The sequence below is a fragment of the Brassica napus genome, chromosome C2, assembly GCF_020379485.1.
Source record: "Brassica napus cultivar Da-Ae chromosome C2, Da-Ae, whole genome shotgun sequence".
Classification (NCBI taxonomy): Eukaryota; Viridiplantae; Streptophyta; class Magnoliopsida; order Brassicales; family Brassicaceae; genus Brassica; species Brassica napus.
Genome location: NC_063445.1, coordinates 32,869,910 through 32,897,782, shown reverse-complemented (window position 1 = coordinate 32,897,782; position 27,873 = coordinate 32,869,910). Strand labels below are relative to the sequence as shown.

Here is a 27,873-nt window from a genome sequence, read left to right as displayed (position 1 = left end):
CCTAAAAAGCTTTAGGTCTTGTACATACATTCTTTTGCGATGATCAATAAATTTAAAATTTCATCAAAAAAAAAATGACATAAATTTTGATTAAACCATTTTTTCAACTAAATTTTCATTGATAACCTTGTTAAATATATGGGTGGAATGCTAATGTCGGTGGAACACGTGAACTTCTTTGGAAACCAAGTCCAGAAGAGGGAAAGAACAGCCCAAGAAACAGACCATAATGACCAACTGAAACATCAAGCTACAAACTGAAATCCTTCTACTAAACCATGACCTATCAAGACGTAAAAAAAACTAGACTTAATTGTCTTACAAGTAGGCAGAAGTCTTGCGAGACACAAAGCAAGAGAGCATGATACGATGAAGAGAAAGATCTTTTATCTGAACTCGATGACCACAAACACCCTCTAAGATGAAACCAAGACGAAAACCATGAAGAACCAAATCACAGGAGAACTCACTTCTCAACCACACCTTCAACTGGATGCCTCAAAGCCTCACCTCAAAGAAGCCACCGAAGAAAACCAGAAACCAATGCCAAACCAGAAAACACACTTATTCAAAGGACAGGAAGAAGACTCTTCGGAAACTGGGAGATGGAATGGTTACCTGACATCAACACTTCTTCTTGACAAACCTTCAACTGCTCTCTATACACCACTACTGTTCTGCTACACCGTTTCTAGAACAAAGACAAACTAAGCCAATTTCTAAATTCCATGACAGATTAGTCGAGATAAATCTCAACAGACTAGCAAAGACACCACAAACTAAATAAAACCCTAACAAAAATCCACAACGAAGATGAGGGAGAATCTGAGACTCAATATAGGAAATAAACACACAACCAGAAGAAGCAGATAACACATATTCCGCAATCACAAGGCCAGCGGCAAGACAAACATATCTAAGAATCAAAGGAGAAGCAAACTCTGATGCTGGCTTGAAACGACCAGCACACGTCTTCATCATCTAGAAAAGAACCGTCTTTAGCCACCGGACTCTGAAATCGAACTTCACGCGCCACCACGCTCCTCTAGGACAGGACCTTCACACCCATCAACCAAGTCGAATCTTCACCACATCTTCAGAGAGCAACAAAAGCACCCAACAAGGCAACAACATAACAACGAAATTCGACTCCGATGCTGTGAGACGCACCGGAGTCAACCACCGACAAACCCTAAATCTATTTTTTTTGTATAGAGAGGACATAGCTTCGGGAGAGAATGTTGACTGAGTAAACCTTTTTTCTTATGATTAATTAAAGATATTCTTTAAAAATAAACAACATTGAGGAATTGAAAATTACTAAATGGACCTTCATGTTGTAATCCCATATATATTAAAAGAGAAACATTGTCATTTAATACTTTCACACTACATTAGACACGTAGCAGCTTCACATCGATTTTAATTTGAGTATGCTGACGTGTCGGCCTCACAATCATTTAACAATTAATGCGTTCACAAAATAATTTTTTTAACTCCACCGCAGACAATTTAATGTGTTCACACTAACTTTTTTTAAATTAGTTCATTTTTAATTCCTACATTTTTAACCTTTGTATTAGTGAACTGAAATTCTCTTTGTACAACTACTGAATAATATCACTTTGAAAGAAAGAAATTACAAAATCATTAAGATTCACATCAACCAAAATGCTGGAATGAGAATGTGTTTTAGAAATGAAAAGTTTCATATCTTTCCGAACTTAGCCATGGTTGAGGTTTCTAAACACAGAGGCAATAAATAATTGTGATTGGTTATGAATTAAGGAAATTGAGGTAAAAACACCACACACAAGGTCGGATTTTTAGTTTAGCCAAATATTTATTTTTTTTACAGAGTTTTCATATCAGACCAAGAACTAGAAACATAATCAGATTGCTAGAAAAATCAAACCAGAAAAGTTTTACAAGAAAAAAAAATTCACTAAATCGATTAAAAAACATAATTCAGGTGCCGACTGAAGATATCATATTATTTTTCATGCAATTCTAACACTTTTCGCTTGATTGTATCGTGTTTTTATTATATTTACCAAGAATTTTTATAAGAAAATACACGTCATTGGTTATAGACTAGACTAGTTTTGCAACATGCCCAAAAATATTGACACGACACTCAACCATTTTATTAGCATTCTTAACGTATGATTCAATAATTATGTATGTTAAATAAGCCCATAATATTTGTTTTACACTTATTTTATTTTGCTTTATATTAATAGAAGAAAGTAAGTCTGGGTAAAATATCTGGATCCGAAGAACCAAACCGAAGTAGATTTGAAAGTAATACTAAACATAAACTAAAAATGATTAAGTACTCATATAGATCTAAAAGTTTAATATCCAGATAACCAGATCCGAATCTGATCGAAACTAAAATTTTTGGATACCAAAAATATCTAAATCACAGTTATATACTTAAATATGTTAATTATTTTAAATTTTTATATATATTAGATATTCAAAAATATGAAAATATCTAAAAATTATCAACACAGTCACAAGTAAATATCTAAAAATAACAGAAAATGTTTAAAATAATGAAAATATTTATTTGTTCTCCATCCAAATATTTAATTTGAACTAATTTTTATGTAAATTTAAACATTTAGTCTTACATTATTCAAATTTTTATGTTTTATATTATTTTATTTTTGAATTTTGAGGATTTAAATATATTTGGATTTTTGTTAAAAAATACATAATTAAGATGGGTACCCGAATTCGAATTCACACCAAATCCGGACCGAAACTGCAATGATTCCAACCAAATCCGAATCAAATTTTGTAAATATACGGATACGATTTAAATTTATTACTCTAAAAATCTGAAATCCGAATAGATTAACAGAATCCAAACGGATATATGAATGCCCATCCCTAGAAAAAATTATACAACAAATCTCTTAGTACAATATACAATAGAAAATCTAATAAGTTATTTCACTGTGCGTGGATTACTGCTTATTAACAATAATACTCTCTCTGTTCCTAAATATAAGATGTTTAAAATAATTTTTATGTTCTAATATGTAGGATGTTCTCTTATTTCTAGGTAGCTTTAAATTTATCAAAATTTGTGTAACCAATCAAATTTAATAGTTCTATTTTGTAATTGGTTGAATAGTTTTTAATTAAAATTTTTAATGATACTTTTTAGATTAAAAGTAATTTTTTTAATAAGTATGTTTTACCTAAAAAAATCTTATATTTAGGATCAGAGTATTTGAAAATCGACTCAATTAATTTAAGTTAGTAAAAGTTTACCGTTATGTACATGATTAAATCTGAAATGCTGAGGGGTAGCATCGACATTTTACTACAGCAATAAAGCCGTTGACTAGAAAAGGGAACTAAATTACAGCTCAGCAGCAAATGCCTTGTCTCTCTCCGGCTCCCCCCCCCTCCCCAATAAAAAAAAAACAGAGAGGTAGAAAAGACAATATTCCGCCGTGAACCACCACCGCCAACTCCGCGTTGTCCACCGTGAACTCCTACTTATCCGATCTGAAGTAGTTTCCAAGTAGTTCATTGATCAGTACGGTGGTCTCCCTTCTGTGATTCGCTATCTCTAGGTTCCTGGGCGATCCAATAGTGGTTTCAATGGGCACGAAACCGTTTGTACATCCAGCTCCTCAGTACAAAACCATAGAAACCTTTTGGGACGAGGAAGAAGACGCTCCTGGTCCTAGATGCGCTCACACACTTACAGCCGTTGCAGCTACCAAGACTCACGGCCCTCGTCTCATACTCTTCGGCGGCGCCACCGCTATTGAGGGCGGGAACTCTTCCTCCGTACCTGGGATCAGTAAGTATCCTTGATTGATTAAACTTGAATCTCGGATTTTGATCTGATGCTGGGGGTTGTTTTCTAGGGTTAGCTGGTGTCACCAACTCGGTTCATTCTTATGATGTTCTCACTAGGAAGTGGACAAGGTAAATAGAGACACACACACACACATTCATTCTCATGTGTTTGTTTTTTGGTTTACTGTTTTCTTGAAACCGGATTTGTGTAGGCTTAAACCGGCTGGTGAGCCTCCTTCCCCTAGGGCTGCTCACGCCGCAGCTGCTGTTGGCACCATGGTCGTTTTTCAGGTTTTTTATATGATCAGACCATTTAATTGTCAGTTAGCACTGTCGACACATACATAGTTTATGTTTGGTCGATTAACAGGGTGGCATTGGCCCAGCCGGGCATTCTACGGATGATCTTTACGTTCTTGACATGACTAATGATAAGTACAAGTGGCATAGGTGAGAGATTCTTTCTCAGCTTTGCTATTTATTGTATTGATGATGAGAGACAGTATTCTTGCCTCATTTTAATGTGTGTCCAGGGTGGTAGTTCAAGGGGAGGGTCCAGGCCCTCGCTATGGTCATGTTATGGATTTAGTTTCTCAGAGGTATCTTGTCACCGTCACCGGAAATGATGGTAAGGATTTATTATCCGACATTTCATGAGCTTTGCTTCATAATTTCTGTTTTCCCTAGATAAAAGTTAAACCATGTCTCTCCTCTGTCAAAATAACTGTCTTAGTCAAAATCCTAAGGGATGGACCATCAGAGAATGCTACTTAGATATGTATATGCATTTTTTTGCTTTCGACTCTATATCTTACATGGTTATGACAACTTTCTGTGTCCCTAAATTACTTTAAGTTCGTAGATTCTGTTGAAACATTTTGTTCATCTATGTATGGAACAGGGAAACGAGCTCTCTCTGACGCTTGGGCATTGGATACAGCTCAGAAACCATATGCATGGCAGAGATTGAACCCTGATGGTGACCGACCAAGTGCTAGGATGTTAGTAAATCTACTTCATTTGAATTGCTAATGTAAGAACATCCTAAACTTTCATACTTCGATATTCCTGTGCACAGGTATGCTTCTGGCAGTGCTCGTTCTGATGGCATGTTTTTACTCTGCGGGGGAAGAGACACCTTGGGGGTGGTATAATTATCTTCTCCGCTACTTTTCTTCTGTATTGGAAGTATTAGACTTCTCTTTCGATGATAGGGATATATATATATATATATATATATATATATATATATTAATTACGAACTTAGGTTATTGTGCGGTATGGTCTCAATTTTAAGACGTTTATCTCCTCCATGCGTATCCCTTTAACATGGTCCGTGCAACTATCTGCAGCCACAGGGAGATGCTTACGGTTTACTCATGCATAGAAATGGTCAGTGGGAATGGACTCTGGCTCCAGGTGTGGCCCCTTCTCCAAGATACCAGCATGCAGCGGTAACCGAAATCTTACTCTAGTCTCAAAACCCATGGAAAATAAGTTCTCAAGTGTAGACTGACTGACTGCACATTGTATGTAGCCTTAGAAAGATAAAAAGGATTGGTGAGGAGTTAAATTCCAATGACAATACAGTGCTCTAATCCTATCCGTTTGATTGTTTTTCTCATCAGGTATTTGTAGGTGCAAGATTGCATGTCAGCGGTGGCGTTCTGAGAGGAGGCCGCGTGATAGATGCTGAAGCATGTGTTGCAGGTATTCAATGACTGTTTTCCTACCAAGTAATTTTGTGTTTCACAAGCCTCCCCTGGAGTTACTCACTCGTAGCCATTTTTCAGTATTGGTAGTTATGATGAAATCTTTATTCTCGCAGTGCTTGATACTGCTGCCGGTGTATGGTTGGACAAAAATGGGCAAGTGACCTCTGCGCGTGGCAGTAAAGTACAAATGGATCAAGATCCGTCTTTTGAACTTATGAGACGCTGTCGCCATGGTGCTGCATCAGTTGGTATCCGGATCTATGTACATGGTGGTCTTAGAGGAGGTTAAATTGATTCTTGGGACACTTGCATTTCTCTGAGTTTAGTGAATGCCTTTCTAAGTTGCCCTACTTTTATTCACCTCGCAGATGTGTTGCTTGACGATTTTCTAGTCGCTGAAAATTCAACATTCCAGTCAGACATCAGTTCTCCTCTGTCAGCATCATCAGATAGAACCCAACAAAGCTCTACTCCCAGGTTTTCTTATGCCGCACGACCTCCTTCAGGCTCTGAACCAGCACCCTCCTTATCCGAAGGAATGAGGTTTTAACCCGTTTCTTACACTCTTCTTGCCTTTGTGCTTTAACTTTATCTAAGTTATTCGATCGTTACATATCTATCTATCAGCTTGGATGAAAATTCCTTGGAGAAATTGACGGAGGCTTCTGCGGCCGAAGCCGAAGTAGCTAGTTCTGTTTGGCGAGCTGCACAATTAAGTTCTGCTTCTCTAGATGAAGAACCCTCTGCATCTGATGGCAGCTCTCCAACAGTAGAAACCATTACTGATTATCCTGAAACTGAAGGAGATGTCCGGCTTCATCCAAGAGCTGTATGTTACTTAATCCCCAATTATTAATGTTTCTTTCATACCTTATTAGATATCTTTGGTTTCTTTTATATCCATTTGATTACCAAAAAAATGGCCTTACTACCTCATTTTATAGGTTGTGGTAGCAAAGGAGACGGTAGGCAATCTAGGCGGCATGGTGAGACAGCTAAGCTTAGATCAGTTTCAGAACGAGAGCCGGCGGATGGTTCCCGTGAATAATAGCGATGTGCCACAACCCACCAAGAAGTTCACGCGACAGAGGTCTCCTCAAGGCCTGCATAAAAAGGTATGATTTCTTTTTTTCTTTTTTCTTTGAATACCAGGGGCTTTGGGGCTGCCCGAAACCACAACATGTAATATTAGTTTCATCTCATTCCTGAATGGCCAGTTAGCATCTACTAATTATCAGATCTTGTTGCTTGCAGGTCATTTCTGCTTTGTTGAGACCACGAAACTGGAAACCTCCTGGGAATAGGAAGTTTTTCTTGGATTCTTACGAAGTTGGGGAACTCTGTTACGCTGCTGAACAAATATTTATGCATGAACAAACGGTTCTTCAGCTAAAAGCTCCTATTAAAGTCTTTGGTGATCTCCATGGGCAATTCGGCGATTTGATGCGGTTGTTTGATGAGTATGGATTCCCTTCAACAGCTGGAGATGTCACGTAAGTTTAAATTAAGCAAACAATTGAATAATGCGAGTTTTTGGTACTTATTAATCCATTGAACGTATCAACCTCAGGTATATTGATTATTTATTTTTGGGAGATTATGTCGACCGGGGGCAACACAGCCTGGAGACTATAACTTTGCTGCTTGCATTGAAGGCAAGACGGTGCCTAATATCATATCATCCATATTACTAGTTTCATTATAAATTGTGTTTACGGTCCTTTGCAGATTGAATATCCGGAGAATGTTCACTTGATTCGTGGAAATCACGAGGCTGCTGATATCAATGCCCTATTTGGTTTCCGTCTTGAGTGCATAGAAAGACTGGTATATTGTCATTTTTCTCTAGATTTTCTGCTTGGGTTGACTAAGCCTGCTTTTTACATTTTTTTTATCAGGGAGAGAATGATGGGATCTGGGCGTGGACAAGATTCAATCAACTTTTCAATTATCTTCCCCTGGCTGCTCTCATCGAGAACAAAATTATATGTATGCATGGTGGGATTGGGAGGTCAATCAGTTCAATGGAGCAGATCGAAAAAATCGAAAGGCCAATAACAATGGATGCTGGATCCCTTATTCTTATGGATTTATTATGGTAACACGTCCTTTATGCTCCTGCTTTAAATATTGATCTCTTTATCTTACATTACCATGTTATAATTTAATATTTTTGAAGTATAGGTCTGATCCTACAGAGAATGATAGTATAGAGGGTTTGAGACCAAACGCCAGAGGACCCGGACTTGTCACGTTTGGGGTAAAAACACATTCCCTTATCGTCTGTTATTCATTAATATAATCCTTTTGGGACCAACCACTGAGGTTGTTATAAGTCTTGATAATTGCAGCCTGATCGAGTTACAGAGTTCTGTAAGAAGAATAAACTACAGCTAATTATCAGAGCCCATGAATGTGTAATGGATGGATTCGAAAGATTTGCACAGGGGCAGTTGATTACGCTTTTCTCGGCCACAAATTACTGCGGTGGGGACAAAACAAAAATTATCTATGTTTGTATTCTTGGATGGGCTTGAGGTAACCAATAAAACCATTTTGGTGATACTCTTTTCTAACAGGAACCGCGAACAATGCGGGAGCTATATTGGTGGTTGGCAGAGGACTGGTGATTGTTCCCAAGCTGATTCATCCTCTTCCACCTCCCATCCTATCTCCAGAGAATTCTCCTGAACATTCTGGAGACGACGCTTGGATGCAGGTAACAACACAGGTCTCTGTCTTTGTATCTAAATCTGAAACACATTTAGTTCTGGAACATGACATTATTCCTACCATGTACACTAGCACTGTCTTTATTTTAGCTTGTGAACGGGAACAAGTCGACCTTAGTTACTAGTCATCTGTGTGCATCCACAGCATCGTCACTTGCTTAGATAAATTGAATGGTCCTATAACAAGCTTATTAGAGAAATTGATTACTCCTGGAACGATATAGTAGTTTATGTAGGCTGTACATATGTTTTGTTGTAGCTAAAAAAGAATCAGACACTGGAACTAAAGTATCTGTGTGCAGGAGCTAAATATCCAGAGACCGCCTACTCCAACACGAGGGAGGCCACAACCGGACTTTGACAGAAGCTCGCTTGCATACATCTAAAACTAAATTGCATTCGCGTTTTTTTTTTTTCACAATTCACTGGAAGTCATCAAGGTAGAAGCAATTGAGAATTTGGTACAACTCTATACAAGTATAGTAAAAGATGTTAATGGTTCAACATTTGCAGCGTTCACATACTCTGCCGCACATGTGTAATATAATAACCTACTTACTGTACCAGAGAATGAATGGTATGGTACTTCTTTGTTTCTTCCCTCTTTCTACTAAAGAAAACTTTCAGATATGTTTCTTCTCCGTGAGTCTATATGGTGTATTATGTTTATATGCATATGCCTATGAAATCATAGTAAATGGCAAACCTAGAACATAAAAAGTACTTTTGGGCTGATTAAAGCAATCAGTAAGTCATTCATTACATTCACTATTGTGAATTAACTTAATTGTTTTCAGAGAGCACATAAAGCATGGAGAGTAGATTCAACCCAACGACCAGGTTCCGTGTGAAAGAAGTTAAGGAGACATTATAGTCAAAGGGTTTGATCATACGCGGATGTTCATCAAATAAAGTTTTTCAGGTGAATCGGTAATAACAGAGAGCAATGCTGTTGAATAACGAGCGGGTTAGCCCGTTTAGAACCTTTACTTGGTTCTCTTCAAACATCTAGATGGAATAACGATTGCGGCTGTCTCGTTGAAAATCATAAATGAAAGGTCATACACAAAAATTCCCTAATAGTGTGGGAACCGAAATTCGCACTGTCGATTTCCGTTTAAATTAGAAAATTCAAGAAACCATAACTTTCTCAGAGGTCCCGGATTATCTGCGAGAACCAACGGTAAGTGACCAAATAAATGCGAAAAAAATGTAAAGACAATAAACGAGTTTAGAAAAAGCTGATCTTATTTCGAATCCGTCTGTGTAAGAGCGTTGCGATCATTACAAAAGATGATAAAAGCTTTGGCCGCAAGAGCTGTTACTGAGTTACATAGTTCTAGCAACTTAAAAATTTTAAACCTAGTTGAGTCGCAGTTCGATAACAAAAGGCGAAAAGACATGAAAAAGGTTTTGATTTGATTTCGGACTGAACATTATGAAAGGCTCCCTACGTACCCCTTTCGAGGATCAAGTCGAACATAGTTCGATTGAAAGAATAGAACAAGAGATCGAACAGCCTGGGCGAGTTCGTCTAATAATCGTCTCTTTCCCTTTCTGCCCTTGGTCGAGTTTAGCTTCGCGGGAATATTCTATTTTCCTTCGATCTTCGTGTTTATCTTTGGAAACTTCACATTTATCCTCCGAACTTGACATTTATCTCCTCCTGCAGAATAAAAGATAAACCGTCATAACGATTGGGCTTAATTTCGTATAAAATCGTGAGTCGGCTTTTAGCCGCGTTAATGACCCTTTCGGGCCATTTCCGGAATTAAGCGTTTTTACAATTTTTCGAAAGAGCACTCTCGAAACGACGTCGATTTCGAAGAAAGCATGGATTCCTCATACGATTTAGGCAGTTCAAGGTGTTTAGTTAACCGTCGCCTTTTCATGCGGTAAATCCAAACTTCATACGAGAAAACAAATTCTTGCGGTTTTAAAGTCGTAAAGTTCCAACGGCGCCTCCGATCGAAGTGAGACAAGAGCAAGGTTGATCAAATTTCGGGGAAGAAGCTTTGCGGACGGGACGAGGACAGCACGATCGTTCCAGCTCGGCCATCCGCCGAACTAGACTAGTCCAGCTCGAAGGATGGCCGAGCTGGTCGCATTATCGATCCAGCTCGGCCATCCGCCGAACTGGACTGGTCCAGCTCAGCGGATGGCCGAGCTGGTCATGTGGTCGATCCAGCTCGGCCATCTGCCGGCGATCCAGCTCGGCTATCTGCCGAGCCGGATTGGGTCAGTTCGTCGAACGGATGAGCTGGACTGTTTGTTTTTAGTTACAGGGTTCATCTTTCTTTGAAACTTATGCTCGGGAACTTTTGTCGAGAGTGTGTCGTGAGCCTCCGAGAGGAAAGGTGATTTTAGACGCTGATTTTGAGATAACCGTTTTTGACCCCAACATGGAGTAACCTTTCTCGAAGACTTATTGTGTGAATCCTTTTCGGAGTTGTTACGAAACTCGATTTAGGTTTTTCTCGCTTCTCTTCTTCTTTGAATTTTATCCTTCTTTTTCAAAGTGGACATTTCCCTGGAGATTTCCGATATTGATTCCGCCGTGACCGATTTTGACCCCAACAGTTAGCCCCCCAGCTCGCTAGAATTTTTGCGATGTTCTTGCGAGTGGTTAGGCAGGTCAGGTTAGTTAGGCGGAATTAATAGTTGGAATGGTGTGTTCACTCTACTAAAATTGGAGTGCGATAGGATTAGGGCTGCGCCTTGTAAAGGCTGCCTACGTACCCTTGTTGAAGGGACCAAGCTTTTCGTAGTTCGTCTTGGAGTTAAGGTTCTTACGACCTGTTTTCCAGTGAGACCTTTACGGTCTAGTTGTGTATTATGTAGAGATTATCGGGCATGTTGCTGCCGATGGCATTCTATATCGGACCTTTGTCGGACTCGAGAGTAGCCTTGCTGGCTGTTTTTTTTGTGGGTTATATCCTTTTAAAAGCGTATAGAGAGGCCATACGCGGAGATGAGAGAAAGAGTGTGAGTTGTCTTCTCATTTCTGACTCTTCGGATCGTGATACTTGCCGTTGCATAAAATGAGAATGTCCGAAGACTTGTGTTCGAGAAGAGACATGTTTTAGGATCTCGTATCTTTGATATCATGCCTAGAGATGTTAGAGACCAGTGTGCTGGCTTTAGGGCAAGACCTAGGTCTAATCACGGCTTTAGGAGGTGTGATGACTACTTCGACTTACGTTTCCCGTATCGTTTTCGACCTGATTCGGTCCCGCTTTAAAGTCCGCGATATGATCTCGGCTTACTTGACTTGTATGGTAGGAATCGAACATCTCTTCGAGGACAATCTTTAAGTCTTCCGAAAATGCTGACTAAAATTTTGGATTTTTTATATAGCGCTATTACCCTTGTGTCGGGTGTACGAGAGTTATCTCTATGAGATGGCTTAGTCTGTTTAGGAAGTCCATAAGCTGTTGTGATCTATTTCGTGCATTTTTGAGTATGTTTCGTATTGCTCTGGGAGCTTTGTTACGAATATTTCCTTACAAGCCGCATGTTATGGATAAAATGTAGCGGGCTTAATGTGATTTGTGGAAACCCATGAGTCAAGTATCCCATCTGTAGAAACCCATTACAAAAAAAAAAGAAGAATGGTCGAGTATCTTATGGGTGGTCGAGTCGCGGACGATCATATTGTTTTTATCTGAACCATGAGTCAAGTATCCCACTAGACAATGGTTAGGCAATGTGGTATATTTATTCAAAGGACGTTTGAAGCATGACACTTTTGGAAGCACAACAGGAAGATCGGAAATTGGGCGAAAAACCCTAACTTCGGTATTATGGAATTTTTCGAAGAAGCTGGAAACTCGAGAAATATTTTCCATCAAGTCAGGATTAATTTGGAGTTTATTAAAACTAATCAAATCATCAGAACGGGTGTCAAAAAATATTGGGATTGATCACGGGACGAAAAATTCACCGGAAAGGCCAAAATTGGACGAATGGACCGAGAAGCTCGAGGTGGCTCGATCTATGAGATCAGGACGTGGTGGCAACTGCCTGGCATGGTATGTGGCAAGAGAAGCATGAGGTGTTGCAGTAAAAATGATCACAGCATGCGGAGTGACACATAGAAGCACGAGGTGGATCAGCCAAGCACGAGGTGTTGCGATGCATGCGACCGGGCCATGCGGCCAGACATGTGGATGAAGTAGTGTCTCCTTGCATGGAGCCAGGCCATGCATCCAGACAGCTAGAGGGCGTGGTGTCATCCTGCATGAGACTGAGACATGCAGCCAGCCATGTGGAGCACGAGGTGTCGCCGCGCATGCGTCCGGAGCCATGCGAAGCGACACACGGGCTGCCACACGGCTTGTTCCTGATTGGTTGCTGTTTCCTATAAATAGCCCACGACCCCCTATCATTTGAACACATTCAGAACACTTGAAAGTCAGTTCAAAACGTGAGAAAGAAAGCAAAGAAAGAAAGATCGAGTTTCGATAGTTTTCGAGCGATTTAGGCAGTTTTCGAGAACAGTTATTCTGCCGATTTTGAGTCAGCACCTGGAGAAGGTTCTGTTCAAGTGAAGAGAGATCAGATATAGTGGAGACCAGTTCAAGACCAGTCTGGACGTGGGTCTACTTGAGAAGGTTGAGAAAGGGTTCGGATCGTAGAAGTCGGGTTTGGGGTCAAGGCCACGGTCAACCAAAAACTGTGAGTTATAATCGATTGATTGCTAAGTTGTTTTCATGCAGGGTCCCGTTACTTGGAAGTTGGATCATGGCAGGTGGCCTGGTCTAACTGAGTAACGGTTTGAATAATTGAGGTTATGTTGATTGAGTTGATGGCATGCTTGTTATTGTTTGAGAACCGTAGTAGCATGCTAATGGTTAGGTTGATTGGTTAGTTAGCGAATGCGGAATGCTTAGATGATATCGCTAAGTTGTGGATAGTTAGGTATTCTGGAATTAGTCTTTATGCTAGATTCTGGAATATGATTGATTGTGTTAATTTGCGATTAATACTAGGAACCTTGTGTTATTTTTACCGGGTTTAGTATTAATCATATTTTGGCCATATAGCATTTGTGTAACCCACAATGCTAGGCATGTTTGAGGTGGAATGTGTTGATTGTGTGGTGATTAATACTAGGAACCTTGTGTTATTTTTACCGGGTTTAGTATTAATCGTATATTGGCCGACATCATTTGTGTAACCCACAATGCTAGGCATATTGGGGTGAGTTAGTGTTCCTTCAGACCTCGTACCCGGCGGGTTCAAGGAAACCCCTTATTCGCTGGATCGGGAAGACTCAGACGAACGGGGTCATGTCCTATGGCTGAGTATTACACGACGGTGTAATGTGGCAGTGACCCGAAGGACTGTGGGCTGTCGCGCGGTAACCCGAAGGACTGTGGGCCGCAGTCGGTTGAAAGTCCTTCTTCTGGCCTTTGTGGTAGGAAGATAGGATATTGCCGATAGTGAAGGAGGAACATAACGTCACCAGGGCCCGAGTTTGTTATATATATTATATCGTGTTTCGGGTTATTGAACCCTGGTTTAAGTCAAATTTGAGTTTGGTGTTGAGCTAGTAATTAGCATATTGCTAGTTATCTTACTATCTTTTTCCAGCTGCGTATTTCTGATATTGCTTATTATTATTCGTTGAATTGGGTTGATTTGTTGTTAGGTGAACCTCTCACTTTAAATTACTTGGGGTGGGATAGCGAGGGGTTGTATTTGTTAGTTGGGGATTGTAACTCGCTGAGTAATGCTAGATTACTCACTCCTCACTCGTTGTTGTTTCAGGTGACTAGTAGCGAGCTTGTTGAGGTCGCGGGAGGCTAGGCTGGCTGGTGTAGATTTGCATCTTTTTGCTTAAGACGCTTTCAGACTATAGGTACGTACTTTCGCTTTCTTGGCATGCCACCACTTGAATAATATTTTGTGTATTGTAAACCAGATATTATATAAGATAAATAAAGCGAATGTTTTGTGCAAATGCCTTGTTGTTCTGATATTAGCTTGTCCGAGCCAACACAACGTCAGATCAGAGTACGGGTTGAGAAGCCTTAGGCTTTGGTCTGACGGGACGTGTTAGCGGGCGGACTGGCCTAGTCACGAATTGCACTTTTCGTGACCTTGGCCGGATCGGCCGTTAACCCGTCATGTAGCACTCCCGATCCTTGGTAGACGGTCGGCCCGTCGGTCATGTTCTTGTTTGATTGTTGGCCGGTGGTTCGACCTATGCCTAGAACGGTTCGAGGCCATTCCCGTATGGCTTGGACCTTTTCTAGATCAGAAGCCACGCCCTCTCCTGTTACTATGTGACCAAGATATCCTATCTCTCTCTTCCAAAACGAGCACTTGCTGAACTTGGCAAATAGCTTCTGATTCCGTAACCTCTCCATAACCAGTCTCAGATGCTCTTTGTGCTCCTCCTTACTTCTCGAATACACCAGGATGTCATCAATGAAAATGATCACGAACTTGTCGAGGTAGTCGTGAAACACTTCATTCATCAGGCGCATGAAAGCCGCAGGTGCGTTTGTGAGACCAAAGGGCATAACTTCAAACTCATACTGCCCATACCTCGTGCGAAACGCCGTCTTCATGATGTCTGACTTGGCAAGAGGAATTTGGTGATACCCTGATGCCAAATCAATCTTCGAAAACCAACTAGCTCCCTTTAGTTGGTCTAACAACTCGTCTATCCTCGGAAGAGGATACTTATCTTTTACCGTGATGTTGTTGATACCATGATAATCGATACACAACCTCATGCTTCCGTCCTTCTTGTTCACAAATAGCACAGGAGCTCCCCAAGGTGAAGAGCTCGATCGAATGAATCCCTTTTCCAATAGATCTTCCAATTTCTTCTTTAGTTCAACCAACTCCGCAGGTGCCATCCGATATGGTGACTTAGCTCTAGGTTTTGCTTCAGGCTCCAAAGTAATGGTAAAATGATTACTCTGAGGTGGAGGTAATTCCTTTAGTGGTGCAAAGATATCCTCAAACTCTTGGTCCACTTCTATGTCTTCGACCTTAACTTCATCATTAGTGGCTCCTCCACTAACCGATAAGGTCACCAAATATACTTCCCCATCTTGAAACAAATCTTGTACTCTCATTGCTGCTACCAAAGACACGTTCATACTAGGACTGATTCCATAGTATACCATCTCTGGTCGTTTACCTCTGCCAAACAACAACCTTCCCTTTCCACAATCGATCTAAACTCCGTAGCTCGATAACCAATCAATTCCAAGGATTACTTCGTACCCTTTCAACGGCACGACCAACAGATCTGCCACAAATTCTTTTTCTTGAATGACCAATGGAACATTCTTAATACACTGATCTGCTTGAAGGGTTCGGTCTGCGGGGGTCAAGACGGCCACGTTTATCCTGTCAACCACAAAACAATCCCAAAACCGGGCAGCTACTTTAGGGGTCACAAAACTATGTGTTGCCCCCGAGTCGAACAATACATGTGTGGGTTTACCAGCAATATGTATGGTTCCTGCCACAGTAACCCAATCAACAATATCTCAATCACAAAAACTAATCAAAATTCGCACAACCATCAATCATCAATCCAAAATTTCTAAACGCGCAATCTAGCGATCAAGCAATCTATACTTAACCAGCATACTAACCAGGTTCCAACAACTAAATTCCATTCAATAAATAGAGGAGGTTAAGCACCCAATACCTGTGATGGGACCGCTTGACGGTCCTGCATTGTCTGGGTTTTCTACCCCTAAGGCATAAACTCTACCTCCTAGGTTTTGCTTCTTTGGTGCTGGCTCAATAGCTGGACGGCTAGGAGGAGCTCGGATCGCGAGAGGGGTCGCAGGGATTGGCTTGTTTGGACATGACGATGCATAATGGCCCTTCTTTCCACAGAAGAAACAAGTGACATCTTCCATCCTCAGCGATGAATAACCTTGCTGGTTACTCCGTTGTCTGTTGGGACAAAACTTGGAAATGTGTCCCGGTTGATCACTTATGTAACATACTCCGGTGTTACTGCGATAATTGGTTTGGCCTCCAAATTTTTGCCCTTTGCCTTTGTTAAACCTTGGACCCTTGTTGAAATTTGGTCTTCCTCCTTGGCTAAACTTGGTATGTCCACCAGAATGCGGAATGGTCTTCCTTTCAGTCTCCAATACAGTCTCAACATTAACAACTTTTTCCACCAGATCCGATAAGCTGCTAAAGTTGCTTCCAGCTAAACGACTTCCATGTTCCGGCTTCAATCCGTACATAAAGTTACGGATCATAGTTTCTTCATCTTCACGCCCAAAAAAAACGTGTCGCCTCAACCTTGTGAACTCAGATTCGTAACTCCTCACTGGCCTATCTCCTTGAACAAGGTTCATGAATTGGCGCTCCAACCGATGCTTCGCTTCTGGAGGAAAATACTTCCTCTCAAACTCTCCCTTGAACGATTCCCATGATGTGATGGTGTGTCCACGCTGCCTGTCTATACTGTCCCACCATCCATTTGCGTCTCCTTCCAAATAGTACACAGCGATCTTCTTCTTGTATTCCTCCGGGCACTCCATGGCTTCAAAATTCTTCTCCATCATAGTAATCCACTTGTCGGCTTCAATAGGATCTGATCCTCCTTTGAACTTGTAGGATCCGATATTCTTCATGGTAGATAATAGCTTGGAAACTTCAGGGGGTTGAGTACACCTGCCTTGGTTACCAAGTGCCTTGGTCATCACGTCATGTAAAAGCTTCAGGGTGTTTTCCGCTCCTTGATCTTGTGGTCCTCCAGTGGCACGGTTCTGATCTGGCCTTGGGTATGATTGAACGGATTGATCATGTTGATGTCTTTGGTGCCAAATACGACTTGGACTAATGCTCGCCAAACTGTCTTCCCTCACTCTAGTCCTGTTACCGTACACAGGAAAAGATCTTGTTCTCTGCAGAGGGCTCTTATCGTGTCCAAACATCTCACTAATGCCATTTCCATCCTCTTGATCAGATCTGTAACCCAATCCTCCGCCTGTCCAATCCATACCCTCTCCCCATATCCGACCTCGTCCATCATCACCTGTCCTGCGATTAGCCATCTGCACACAATCAAAAGGGTAAGTCATATTCCTACTAAGGGAAGCGGCTGGTTTCCTAAACATCTTTTTGCGACTCCTTTGACTCGATAAAATCGTTAAAAAGCACTTGTGTCACGCACGGACGAAACCATGCTCTGATACCACCTCTGTAACACCCCCGAACCATTCTAGGCATAAGTCGAACCACCGGCCAACAATCAAACAAGAACATGACCGACGGGCCGACCGTCTACCAAGGATCGGGAGCGCTACATGACGGGTTAATGGCCGATCCGGCCAAGGTCACGAAAAGTGCAATTCGCGACTAGGCCAGTCCGCCCACTAACATGTCCCATCAGACCAAAGCCTAAGGCTTCTCAACCCGTACCCCAATCTGACGCTGTGTTAGCTTGGACAAGCTAATATCAGAAACAACAAGGCATTTACACAAAACATCGCTTTATTTATCTTATATAATATCTGGTTTTCAACACACAAATTATTACACAAGTAGTGGCATGCCAAGAAAGCAAAAGTACATACTTATAGTCTGAAAGCATCTTAAGCAAAAAGATGCAAATCTACACCAGCCAGCCTAGCCTCCCGCGACCTCTACAAGCTCGCTACTAATCACCTGAAACAACAACGAGTGAGGAGTGAGTAATCTAGCATTATTCAGCGAGTTACAATCCCCAACTAACAAATACAACCCCTCGCTATCCCACCCCAAGCAATCTAAAGCGAGAGGTTCACCTAACAACAAATCAACCCAATTCAACGAATAATAATAAGCAATATCAGAAATACGCAGCTGGAAAAAGATAGTAAGATAACTAGCAATATGCTAATTACTAGCTCAACACCAAACCCAAATTTGACTTAAACCAGGGTTCAATAACCCGAAACACGATATAATATATATAACAAACTCGGGCCCTGGTGACGTTATGTTCCTTCTTCACTATCGGCAATAACCTATCTTCCTACCACAAAGGCCAGAAGAAGGAACTTTCAACCGACCGCGGCCCACAGTCCTTCGGGTCACCGCGCGACAGCCCACAGTCCTTCGGGTCACCGCGCGACAGCCCACAGTCCTTCGGGTCACTGCCACATTACACCGTCGTGTAATACTCAGCCATAGGACATGACCCCGTTCGTTTGAGTCTTCCCGATCCAGCGAATAAGGGGTTTCCTTGAACCCGCCGGGTACGAGGTCTGAAGGAACACTAACTCACCCCAATATGCCTAGCATTGTGGGTTACACAAATGCTGTCGGTCAATATACAATTAATACTAAACCCGGTAAAAATAACACAAGGTTCCTAGTATTAATCACCACACAATCAACACATTCCACCTCAAACATGCCTAGCATTGTGGGTTACACAAATGCTATAAGGCCAAAATATGATTAATACTAAACCCGGTAAAAATAACACAAGGTTCCTAGTATTAATCGCAAATTAACTCAATCAATCATATTTCAGTATCTAGCATAAAGACTAATTCCAGAATACCTAACTATCCACAACTTAGCGATATCATCTAAGCATTCCGCATTCGCTAACTAACCAATCAACCTAACCATTAGCATGCTACTACGGTTCTCAAACAATAACAAGCATGCCATCAACTCAATCAACATAACCTAATTAAACAACCCGTTACTCAGTTAGACCCGGCCACCTGCCATGATCCAACTGCCAAGTAACGGGACCCTGCATGGAAACAACTTAGCAATCAATCGATTATAACTCACAGTTTTTGGTTGACCGTGGCCTTGACCCCAAACCCGACTTCTGCGATCCGAACCCTTTCTCGACCTTCTCAAGTAGACCCACGTCCAGACTGGTCTTGAACTGGTCTCCACTATATCTGATCTATCTTCACTTAAACAGAACCTTCTCCAGGTGCTGACTCAAAATCGGCAGAATAACTGTTCTCGAAAACTGCCTAAATCGCTCGAAAACTATCGAAACTCGATCTTTCTTTCTTTGCTTTCTTTCTCACGTTTTGAACTGACTTTCAAGTGTTCTGAATGTGTTCAAATGAGAGGGGGTCGTGGGCTATTTATAGGAAACAGCAACCAATCAGGAACAAGCTGTGTGGCAGCCCGTGTGTCGCTTCGCATGGCTCCGGACGCATGTGCTCCACATGGCTGGCTGCATGTATCAGTCTCATGCAGGATGACACCACGCCCTCTAGCTGTCTGGATGCATGGCCTGGCTCCATTCAAGGAGACACCACGTCCTCCACATGTCTGGCCGCATGGCCCGGTCGCATGCATCGCTACACCTCGTGCTTGGCTGATCCACCTCGTGCTTCTATGTGTCACTCCGCATGCTGTGATCATTTTTACTGCAACACCTCATGCTTCTCTTGACACATACCATGCCAGGCAGTTGCCACCACGTCCTGATCTCATAGATCGAGCCACCTCGAGCTTCTCGGTCCATTCGTCCAATTTTGGCCTTTCCGGTGAATTTTTTGTCCCGCGATCAATCCCAATATTTTTCGACGCCCGTTCTGATGATCTGATTATTTTTAATAAACTCCAAATGAATCCTGACTTGATGGAAAATATTTCCCGAGTTTCCGGCTTCTTCGAAAAATTCCATAATACCGAAATTAGTGTTTTTCGCCCAATTTCCGATCTTCCTGTTGTGCTTCCAAAAGTGTCATGCTTCAAACGTCCTTTGAATAAATATACCTAACCATTGTCTAGTGGGATACTTGACTCATGGTTCAGACAAAAACAATCTGATCGTCCGCGACTCGACCACCCAAAAGATACTCGACCATTTTTTTTTTTTTTTATTATGGGTTTCTACACCGACGATCATATCGCACAATATAAACAGAGGATGCTAGCGGTTACGCTCCCCAAGGAGTCCCGAGAAGCTACCATGTGTAAAGGGTTTGGCTCCACTCTGATTGGACCCGCCTTGCAATGGTATATCAATCTCCCTACCTGGTCCATCTCTTCCTTTGCCGGCCTGAGCGACAAGTTCGTAGAACAATTCGCGAGTAGCAGGAGCCTGGAGAAGACTTCAGACGGTCTCTATGAGATCCTCCAGCATCGAGTATAACCCCTGCGGGACTACATAGCCCGTTTCAATCAAGAGAAGGTAGCGGTCCCTGAATGCAACATCCCTACCGCAATCTCTGCCTTCAAGAGAGGCCTACTTCCAGACGGAGGGCTCTACAAAGAGCTAACCATGTACCCTTGCAAAAACATGGAGGATGTGCTATCTCGAGCGTGGGCACAGGTGAAGTGGGAAGAGGACGTCGCTAGCCGCGCCAAGGCTCAACCCAAACAGGATCAGAGGTCCACCCGATCAGACCGGGGAGACCGAGAAGAAAGATCCTCCCAAAAGGGATCCAAGGACTCTGGAAGCAGGAGCCGGGGCAGGTTCCAATACCGGCCATTAGAAAAAGAAGAGGGGATGTCTGTGTCTACCTGGCCCGATATCTCCCATCTCTCAATATCTACACCAGAGCTGGTCAACACACTGAGGCAGATGGGCCAACAGGTCAAGTGTCCCCTAAAGGAGATGCACAAAGTTCACCACCTCGCCAGGATCGGGTGATTCATGTCATCTCAGGAGGCTTTGAAGTAAGTGGCGTGAGTCATGCAGCTGCGAAGAAGAGCACCCGTAATGCTAAACACGGCCTGGAGACTGCTCATCCTAAACGCCTACTTCTAGGTACCGACGAAATAAGCTTCACAGCCAAGGAGCAAGAGAAGATATTAGCTCCCCACCATGACGCTCTAGTTGTCTCTCTCACCATAGCGAAATGTTTGGTGAAAAGAATACTAGTAGACAACGGGTCCTCCAGCAATATCATCTTCCTGACGGCGTACCAAGACCTAGGTTAGAGGAGAATACCCTGACGCGCAAAGTAACTCCACTCATCGGGTTCAGCGGCGAGGTCAAGCAAACCACTGGGGAGGTTGTTCTACCAGTATATGCTGAAGGGATCAACCTATCTACCAAATTCCTGGTCGTGGACTGCCAATCGGCATACAACATGATCTTAGGACGACCTTGGATTCACGACATGGGAGCAGTCCCCTCAACCCTCCATCAAATAGTGAAGTTCCCTACCCCCAGAGGCATCACAGCAATCCGAGGAGACCAGGAGAATTCTAGGTCCTGCTACCAGACCACCCTAAAGGGGAAGACCAAGGTCTTATAGCAATTACAGAGGAGACCTCAGATCCCGCGGAATCGGGAATCAGGGGTCAACAATAGGGGCAATCCAGGAACCCTCCGCAGGGTCCGGACCCTATATCCAAAAAACTCCCAGAGAGCTTACGTCGACCGCTTAGCATGGTCTCCCCTAAGAACCTTCAAAGCTACACATGCTCGCAAAATCTGGTCCCCGCAGGACCCTCGTCCTCCGCCTCACATAGACAAGATAACCAGAAACTTAAACAGTTATCAACCGGCGGTCTCGCAGATAAACGAGTGGGGCACGAACACCTCGATAAAACCCCCTCAGAAGAGAGCTCCCAGCAGGTACCACAAGGAGATAGGGAACCTCCAAACCCATTTGCTCCTGTGGACGAAGGCGACCATATGCTTCATAGAGGCACTGAAAACCTCCATCGATAGGAGACAGTGGCCCCCTGAACGTCAACAACACAGAGATCCGCAAGGGCTGGGGCATGAAACAGCTCCCAAACAAGGTCCCTAGATTCAAAAAGATGCAGAACCCTGCAGAGGATGAAGGAACCCTCCAACGAAGACATTCGTCTCGAAAGTAAGTCAAACCCCACGGGTCACGCAGCAATAAGAGGTAAAACATGGCCTAACCACTGGGGTATCTCGCAAGCTGATATCTTGTACGGTCTCCGGACCATGATTTCTATATAATTATTCTATCTTTTATTTAAGCATTATGTTTTTCTACTCATATGTACGCTGAAAGTCTACGGACATAGCCTATATAATAAAATAGTTCCGACTATAAGAGAGAGTACGAATACCATAATACTTAAAGGGGCAAACGAGCTGGACCTTGGATCAGGTCAAAGAGACCTCCGATCCTGGCCAACCCTCAATGATAAGTGGAACGACCACACAAAAACAAAACGGGTATGAGACATAAGGTAGGAATGGGTCTGCGCAAGCCCGAGTATGCCGTCAATACTACCTAAAACCCCTGTATAGCCTCAGGCATATCGGGGTCCCAAACTAAAATACCAAAAAGTGAAAGGTACATGTATTAAAACGCTACGTGCTAAATTAATACAGGGCACGAGGTATAATTGCCACTGAGCAAGTGCAAAAGTTCTAAAACCCCCATCGGAGGTAAATACAAAAAGATATCCCTTCATGGAGTTAAAAACGCAACTAGCAGAAATAGGGATCAGTTGATAGGAGGATCATCGGCAGGAGGTTCCGATCCCCCCTTCATCTCATCACTACCAGGAGCCTAAGGCTTATACTCGAAGGAAGGAGGTGGAAGTCCAAGGAACTCGGCTTCACTGATCTTCACCACCTTATATTGCTCAAAGGAAGTTATCGGATCCCAACGGTCGGTCTGATCATCAAGCCACTCCCGCATCAGTTCCCAACGAACTACAACCTTAGCGTCATTCACGGCCTTTATCTTCTCAGCATCAAAAACTTCAGCCGCATACCTAAGTTCGCATATCTCCTCCTCCTTATCCTCTAGCTGTCGCTGTAAGGAAACATCCTCCGCTTCCAGACGTTCCCTTTCCTCATCCAAATACTGCACTCTGATCTTCCAAGCCTCAATTTCCTCATCCTTGGCCAGGATAGCGTCCTTCTCTTCACGAAGCCGGATAGCCAACGCATCCCTTTCAGCCTTAGTAGCGCTTCTGTCTTTCATCCTCCCCTTAAGGTGGAACAATTGAGACGCCACCTGCACCAACAAAACCCAGCTCTGAGTTCAAAAAAGAAAGGAGTCACGAGAGCAATAGGAAGATTATTACCTGGAGAACATCACCCTGAAGGGAGCGGACAACCTTGGACGTGTCCTCATCTAATGACGGACGTGTGGGAGTCATAGGGAACACCTCCGAGTTCAAACTAGCCAGAGCCTTAGAGAAACTGCGAGAGGCGTAAAAGGAAGGCTTGAAAACAGAGGCTCTAGACCTCTTCTTAGAAGATGAAGGAGCCACAATAGGAGCTGCTTGGCGCTTACCACTTCAGGTAAACTGAATATTACTGCCCCAGCAGGAACTACCCAATGAATCGCAGCCTTCCTCGCAGCCGTCACCTCAAGAGCTCTCTTATACTCCTCCAACGCCTCCGCACCCCTAGGGGCCGATATCACGCCTGAAGGACAAGAATCATTCAACAAACAACGAGAAGGAAACAGGGAAGTTACAGATATGAAGCTTACCCCTGATACTACACCGATCTAATGCCTCTTCACTCACAAGAAACGAAATCTCTCGACGATCAACAGGAAGCCCCAACAACTGCTCAATTACGTGCCTCCCTGAAGAGAAATCCGCGCGAGAAATAGAACGTTAATATCATAAAATTCGACAAGAAATGCAATACTCTGCGCAACTTACCAGCCGTGCGCCAAGTTGAAGAAAATCCTGGAAGAGGCATAAAAGCAAACTTGGATGCCCAGTTCCCTTCAAAAACCGGATGATGCTGTTTCTCCGACCTCGATAGCTCCTAAACTGGGAGCATCCGGCTGCGAGGATGCAGATGATATCTACGTTCTCCACCATTTAGAGGAGAAAACAGAGTAACAGTACAGAACCTCGGCGACCCCAACAACTAAACCTTCGAGGTCACCAAGATTTTGCATAGCCATCAAAATCCTCCAAGCGGGAGGATTCAGCTGTCCTGAAGAGATATTCACCGCTCTCGAAACTTTGGCAATCAAAGAAGGAACTTGATCCCTGAAACCTGATTCAAAAAAGCCTTCATAGACCGGGACTTCACCTGCCCTGAAATCCGAAACCGTGTTGAAAGGACTGGGAATTCGGATAACAAGATTCTCGGAGAGATGGAACTTCTGTCTCCAAAACGCAACCTCCTCTACTCCTAACTCCGATACGGGACGCACCGGCGAAGATCCACCTCCTTTAGGAAGCGGCGAAGTCTCCCCCATGGCTGCGTTCTTGATCTCTTCTATTTTCGCTGACAGGCCCAGAGAAGATTCCGAGGAGCTCATCGATTCGCAAACTTCGTCTCCAATCTTGCGTCGAGAGCGAACCCTAACGCCAATCGATGATAAGCCGGAGGCAAAATCAGGCTCGCTTTTCATCTTAAGAGATCCGGAGTAAAGAGACAAGAGAATGGAGAGCTGCCAAAGAGACGAAAAATCTAGGTTTACTGCGCGAAGAGCTTCGAAAAGGAAACTCAAGAGTCCAAATAAAAAAGGAAAAAAGCCTTAGGATCGACACGTGCCAGAAAAGTGTGATCGCGCGGGAAAACAATCTCAGGATTCAATAAGGGATCTTTTCTTGAAAGACCCGAGGGAACGACGAGGGGTCAGTTACCAGCCGAATCTCCCATCTCCAAACCGCGCGTGAACCGTACGACAAGGCTCCAGCCTTGTCATCTCCTAGAAGATAGAAGAGATTACTATCAGATATCGACCGAACACGAAGGGACCAGTCCTTACCTAGGTTCATAATGAGTTCCGACTTAAGTGGAACCTAGGCTAACAAGATCATTGGAACAGAGTCTTGCCAATGGGAGCCTGCTGAGAATGAGCAACCCCGGTTGACTCGAGTGCACAGGTTATTCCCCGACTTCGATGACAAAGTCGAGAAATAAGGGGCAAACTGTTGGGGAAAAATATCCTGGTATTATTTCCCCCAGCCTCCAGGCCGGACTCAGATCCCCGGATCCCTGGTAAATGGGTTCCCCGGGACCCTGCCGGAGGGAACCTTAAGCTCGGTCCCTGGACCATGCTTCCTTCCAAGAAATAGAAAATTTCCGACAACGAGAACCTCCCATATTTCCGAATATGGAAGAGTTTAACCTAATGAAACCGACTTCTAGACGACTATACAAGAGCGACAACAGCCCTCAAGCAATCGATCGACTTCTCCAAGGCTTAGAGACTAGAACTAGACGGCAAGAATTAGGGCTCTTACTGAATACCTTGTAATCTTGTTCGTTCTATCTAATAAAAGTCTCTTCAAGCCTATTTCTTCATTATCATCTCTAAATCCTCACGAAATACATACAAACATTCTCGGTTTACTAGCTTATCCATCGTTCCATAGTACTCACAAAGAGCCAACACAAAAATCTCCTAACACAAACAGCTGGAGCAAAGCGCCGAGAAGCTAAGCCAGCTTCAGTCGGAGAACACTGTCCTCCGGGACCAGAACCAAGCCCTCAACACGGCAGGCAACAAGAAGCATCATTTCAACACCCCAATCCGACCTATGGGAAATCTGAACACGCCCAGCACCGGAGGAGGTACAACCGATACACCTCCTACGTCGGGAGTAGCTGGGGCAACTAGGGAAGGGACCAATAATCCTCAAATACACGACCTAGAAGAGAGTGATTCCGAGCCGGAACCCGGGAAGGAAGCACCTAAGAGGACTGCAGCAACATAATCCTCCATAACTGCTGTTGGGGTCGAAACGGTTACGACGAAGTTAACGTCCAAAATCCCCGAAGAAGAAAAACGTAGGATACTTCTCCGACAAATAGTTTTTCGAAATAGATTCTTCTTTACAAAAAACCTTTGCGGAAGAAACGCGAATCATCGGACAAGAGCTCACGAAGGATCGTTACGCAGCAACCAAACGCGTGCTCCGCTCGGTCGCTGCGTAGCAACCGAGTTCGAGCCAAAGCTCAGTCGCTACGTAGCGACCAAATGCCCATTCCGCTTGGTCGCTACGTAGCGACCGAGCTCGAGCCGGAGTTCGGTCGCTACGTAGTGACCGAGCTCTTCTGAAACGTCGATACGACATCAGTCCATGCATTCTCGTCTACCCTTCGATGCTATCTCCCGAATACCGTAGCGAACCCGTCTCACGTTCCCCGCCATTTCTAAGTTATCAATCAAACTTTACCGTAAAAACCACGGAAAGTTCATTCTTTATCGAAAGAAGCCGTAATAAACGCTTTGAGTCGAAAGACGGCCCAAAGGGACCTAAGACACGACTCGAGGCCCAACTTACGATTTCTTAACCAACAGCCCGTAAACCGCATGTCGGTTTACGCTTGGTCCGCAAGGGAAGATAAATGTCAAGTTTCCGTGGATAAATACGAAATTTTGAAGATAATTACGAAGATCGGAAAAAATAGAATATCTCCATTTTTATGCTATGGCGGCTTAAGGGCAGAAGAGAAAAGACGTAAACCGACCTTGGAGCCAGTATATAAGGGGTCCTAGGCGAGAGGCATGGGGGGACTTTTTTGTCAGAGCAAACTTAGCACTTAGAGCAATTAGGCATATTTCCGTTTTTGTTATTCGAGCTGCGACTAAACTAGGTTATTGCCGTCTTAGGGTTTTAGAACTAGGAATCTCGCCGACAGCTCTCGTAGCCCAGGCTCTTACCTTGTTGTAACGCTCAAACACGAATTCGGAATAAGATCTACTTTGCTCTCTTTTCGATTTCTTATACTTTATCGTTGTCAGTATTGTGTTCTGATTGCTTGGCGTGTGGTATTAGCAGATATCCGGGACCTCTGGGAAATTTGGGTTTTCCTAGTTTCTTTATTTAAACGGAAATCGACAGTGCGAATTTCGGTTCCCACAGTTTGGCGCAAGAAGGAGGGGGGGGGTACGGGTCAATCTAACCCGCGAAAACCACCCAACGATCATAAACGATATGCAAGACTCAACGTGCGCGAACGTCATCTCGTTCAAGGGGGGAGCAACGGTCGATCGAACCAAACCTCGAAACGATCTCCTTGTTATCGAACTGACGATCCGAGATATCGATGTCGCAAGGGTGCTAATCGACACCGGAAGTTCGGCCAATATCATCTTCAAAGATACTCTCGAGAAAATGGGCATCGATCAATTCGAAATCGCGAAATATCCTAGCCCATTACTGGGACTTTCGGGAGAAATGACCATGGCCTACGGATCGATTAATCTAGCAGTCAAGGCCGGAACCGTGACAAGAGTCACAGAGTTTCTAGTTGTTGACCGTCCTGCATCTTACAACATTATCATGGGAACGCCATGGTTGAACACCATGCGTGCCATCCCATCCACGTACCATCTTTGCCTCAAGTTTCCAACCCCTAACGGAATCGAGGTAATATGGGGAAACCCAAGAGTATCACAGGTGTGTTACGCCGCAGAACAAAAACGAAAAAGAAAAGAACTCGAGACCGTTCCTAGAAAAAGGGAGAAAAAGGTCTCCGACCAAGGTTCGCGAAGTCAAGATTCGGCTGAACTCTACTGGCAGTCTCGTAACATCGCGGCCCTAGAAGAAAAACGCGAACCAACTTGCGAGCCTGTGGTCACAGTCTGTCTCGACGAAGCATCTCCGGAACGATGCGTCGAAATCGGAGCCAATCTCCGCGAGCCTTTGAGGACAGAGCTCGTAACCTGTCTAAAAAAAACCTCAATACTTTCGCATGGGCCGCG

General features: G+C 43.4%; 1 protein-coding gene across 1 annotated transcript; it reads left to right on the top strand.

The window, feature by feature from the left end:
* The first annotated feature begins 3,398 nt into the window (after positions 1–3,398).
* Positions 3,399–8,905, top strand: LOC106380586 (serine/threonine-protein phosphatase BSL1). Its single transcript, XM_013820376.3, has 21 exons — positions 3,399–3,829; positions 3,897–3,957; positions 4,041–4,119; positions 4,199–4,278; positions 4,362–4,456; positions 4,730–4,829; positions 4,907–4,976; positions 5,181–5,282; positions 5,457–5,538; positions 5,657–5,827; positions 5,912–6,086; positions 6,171–6,372; positions 6,488–6,658; positions 6,798–7,036; positions 7,114–7,198; positions 7,272–7,370; positions 7,442–7,641; positions 7,728–7,803; positions 7,895–8,030; positions 8,123–8,262; positions 8,578–8,905. Exons 1-21 carry the CDS (start codon positions 3,625–3,627, stop codon positions 8,659–8,661), a joined length of 2,652 nt encoding a protein of 883 aa, XP_013675830.1. The 5' UTR covers positions 3,399–3,624; the 3' UTR covers positions 8,662–8,905.
* Positions 8,906–27,873: the final 18,968 nt, after the last annotated feature.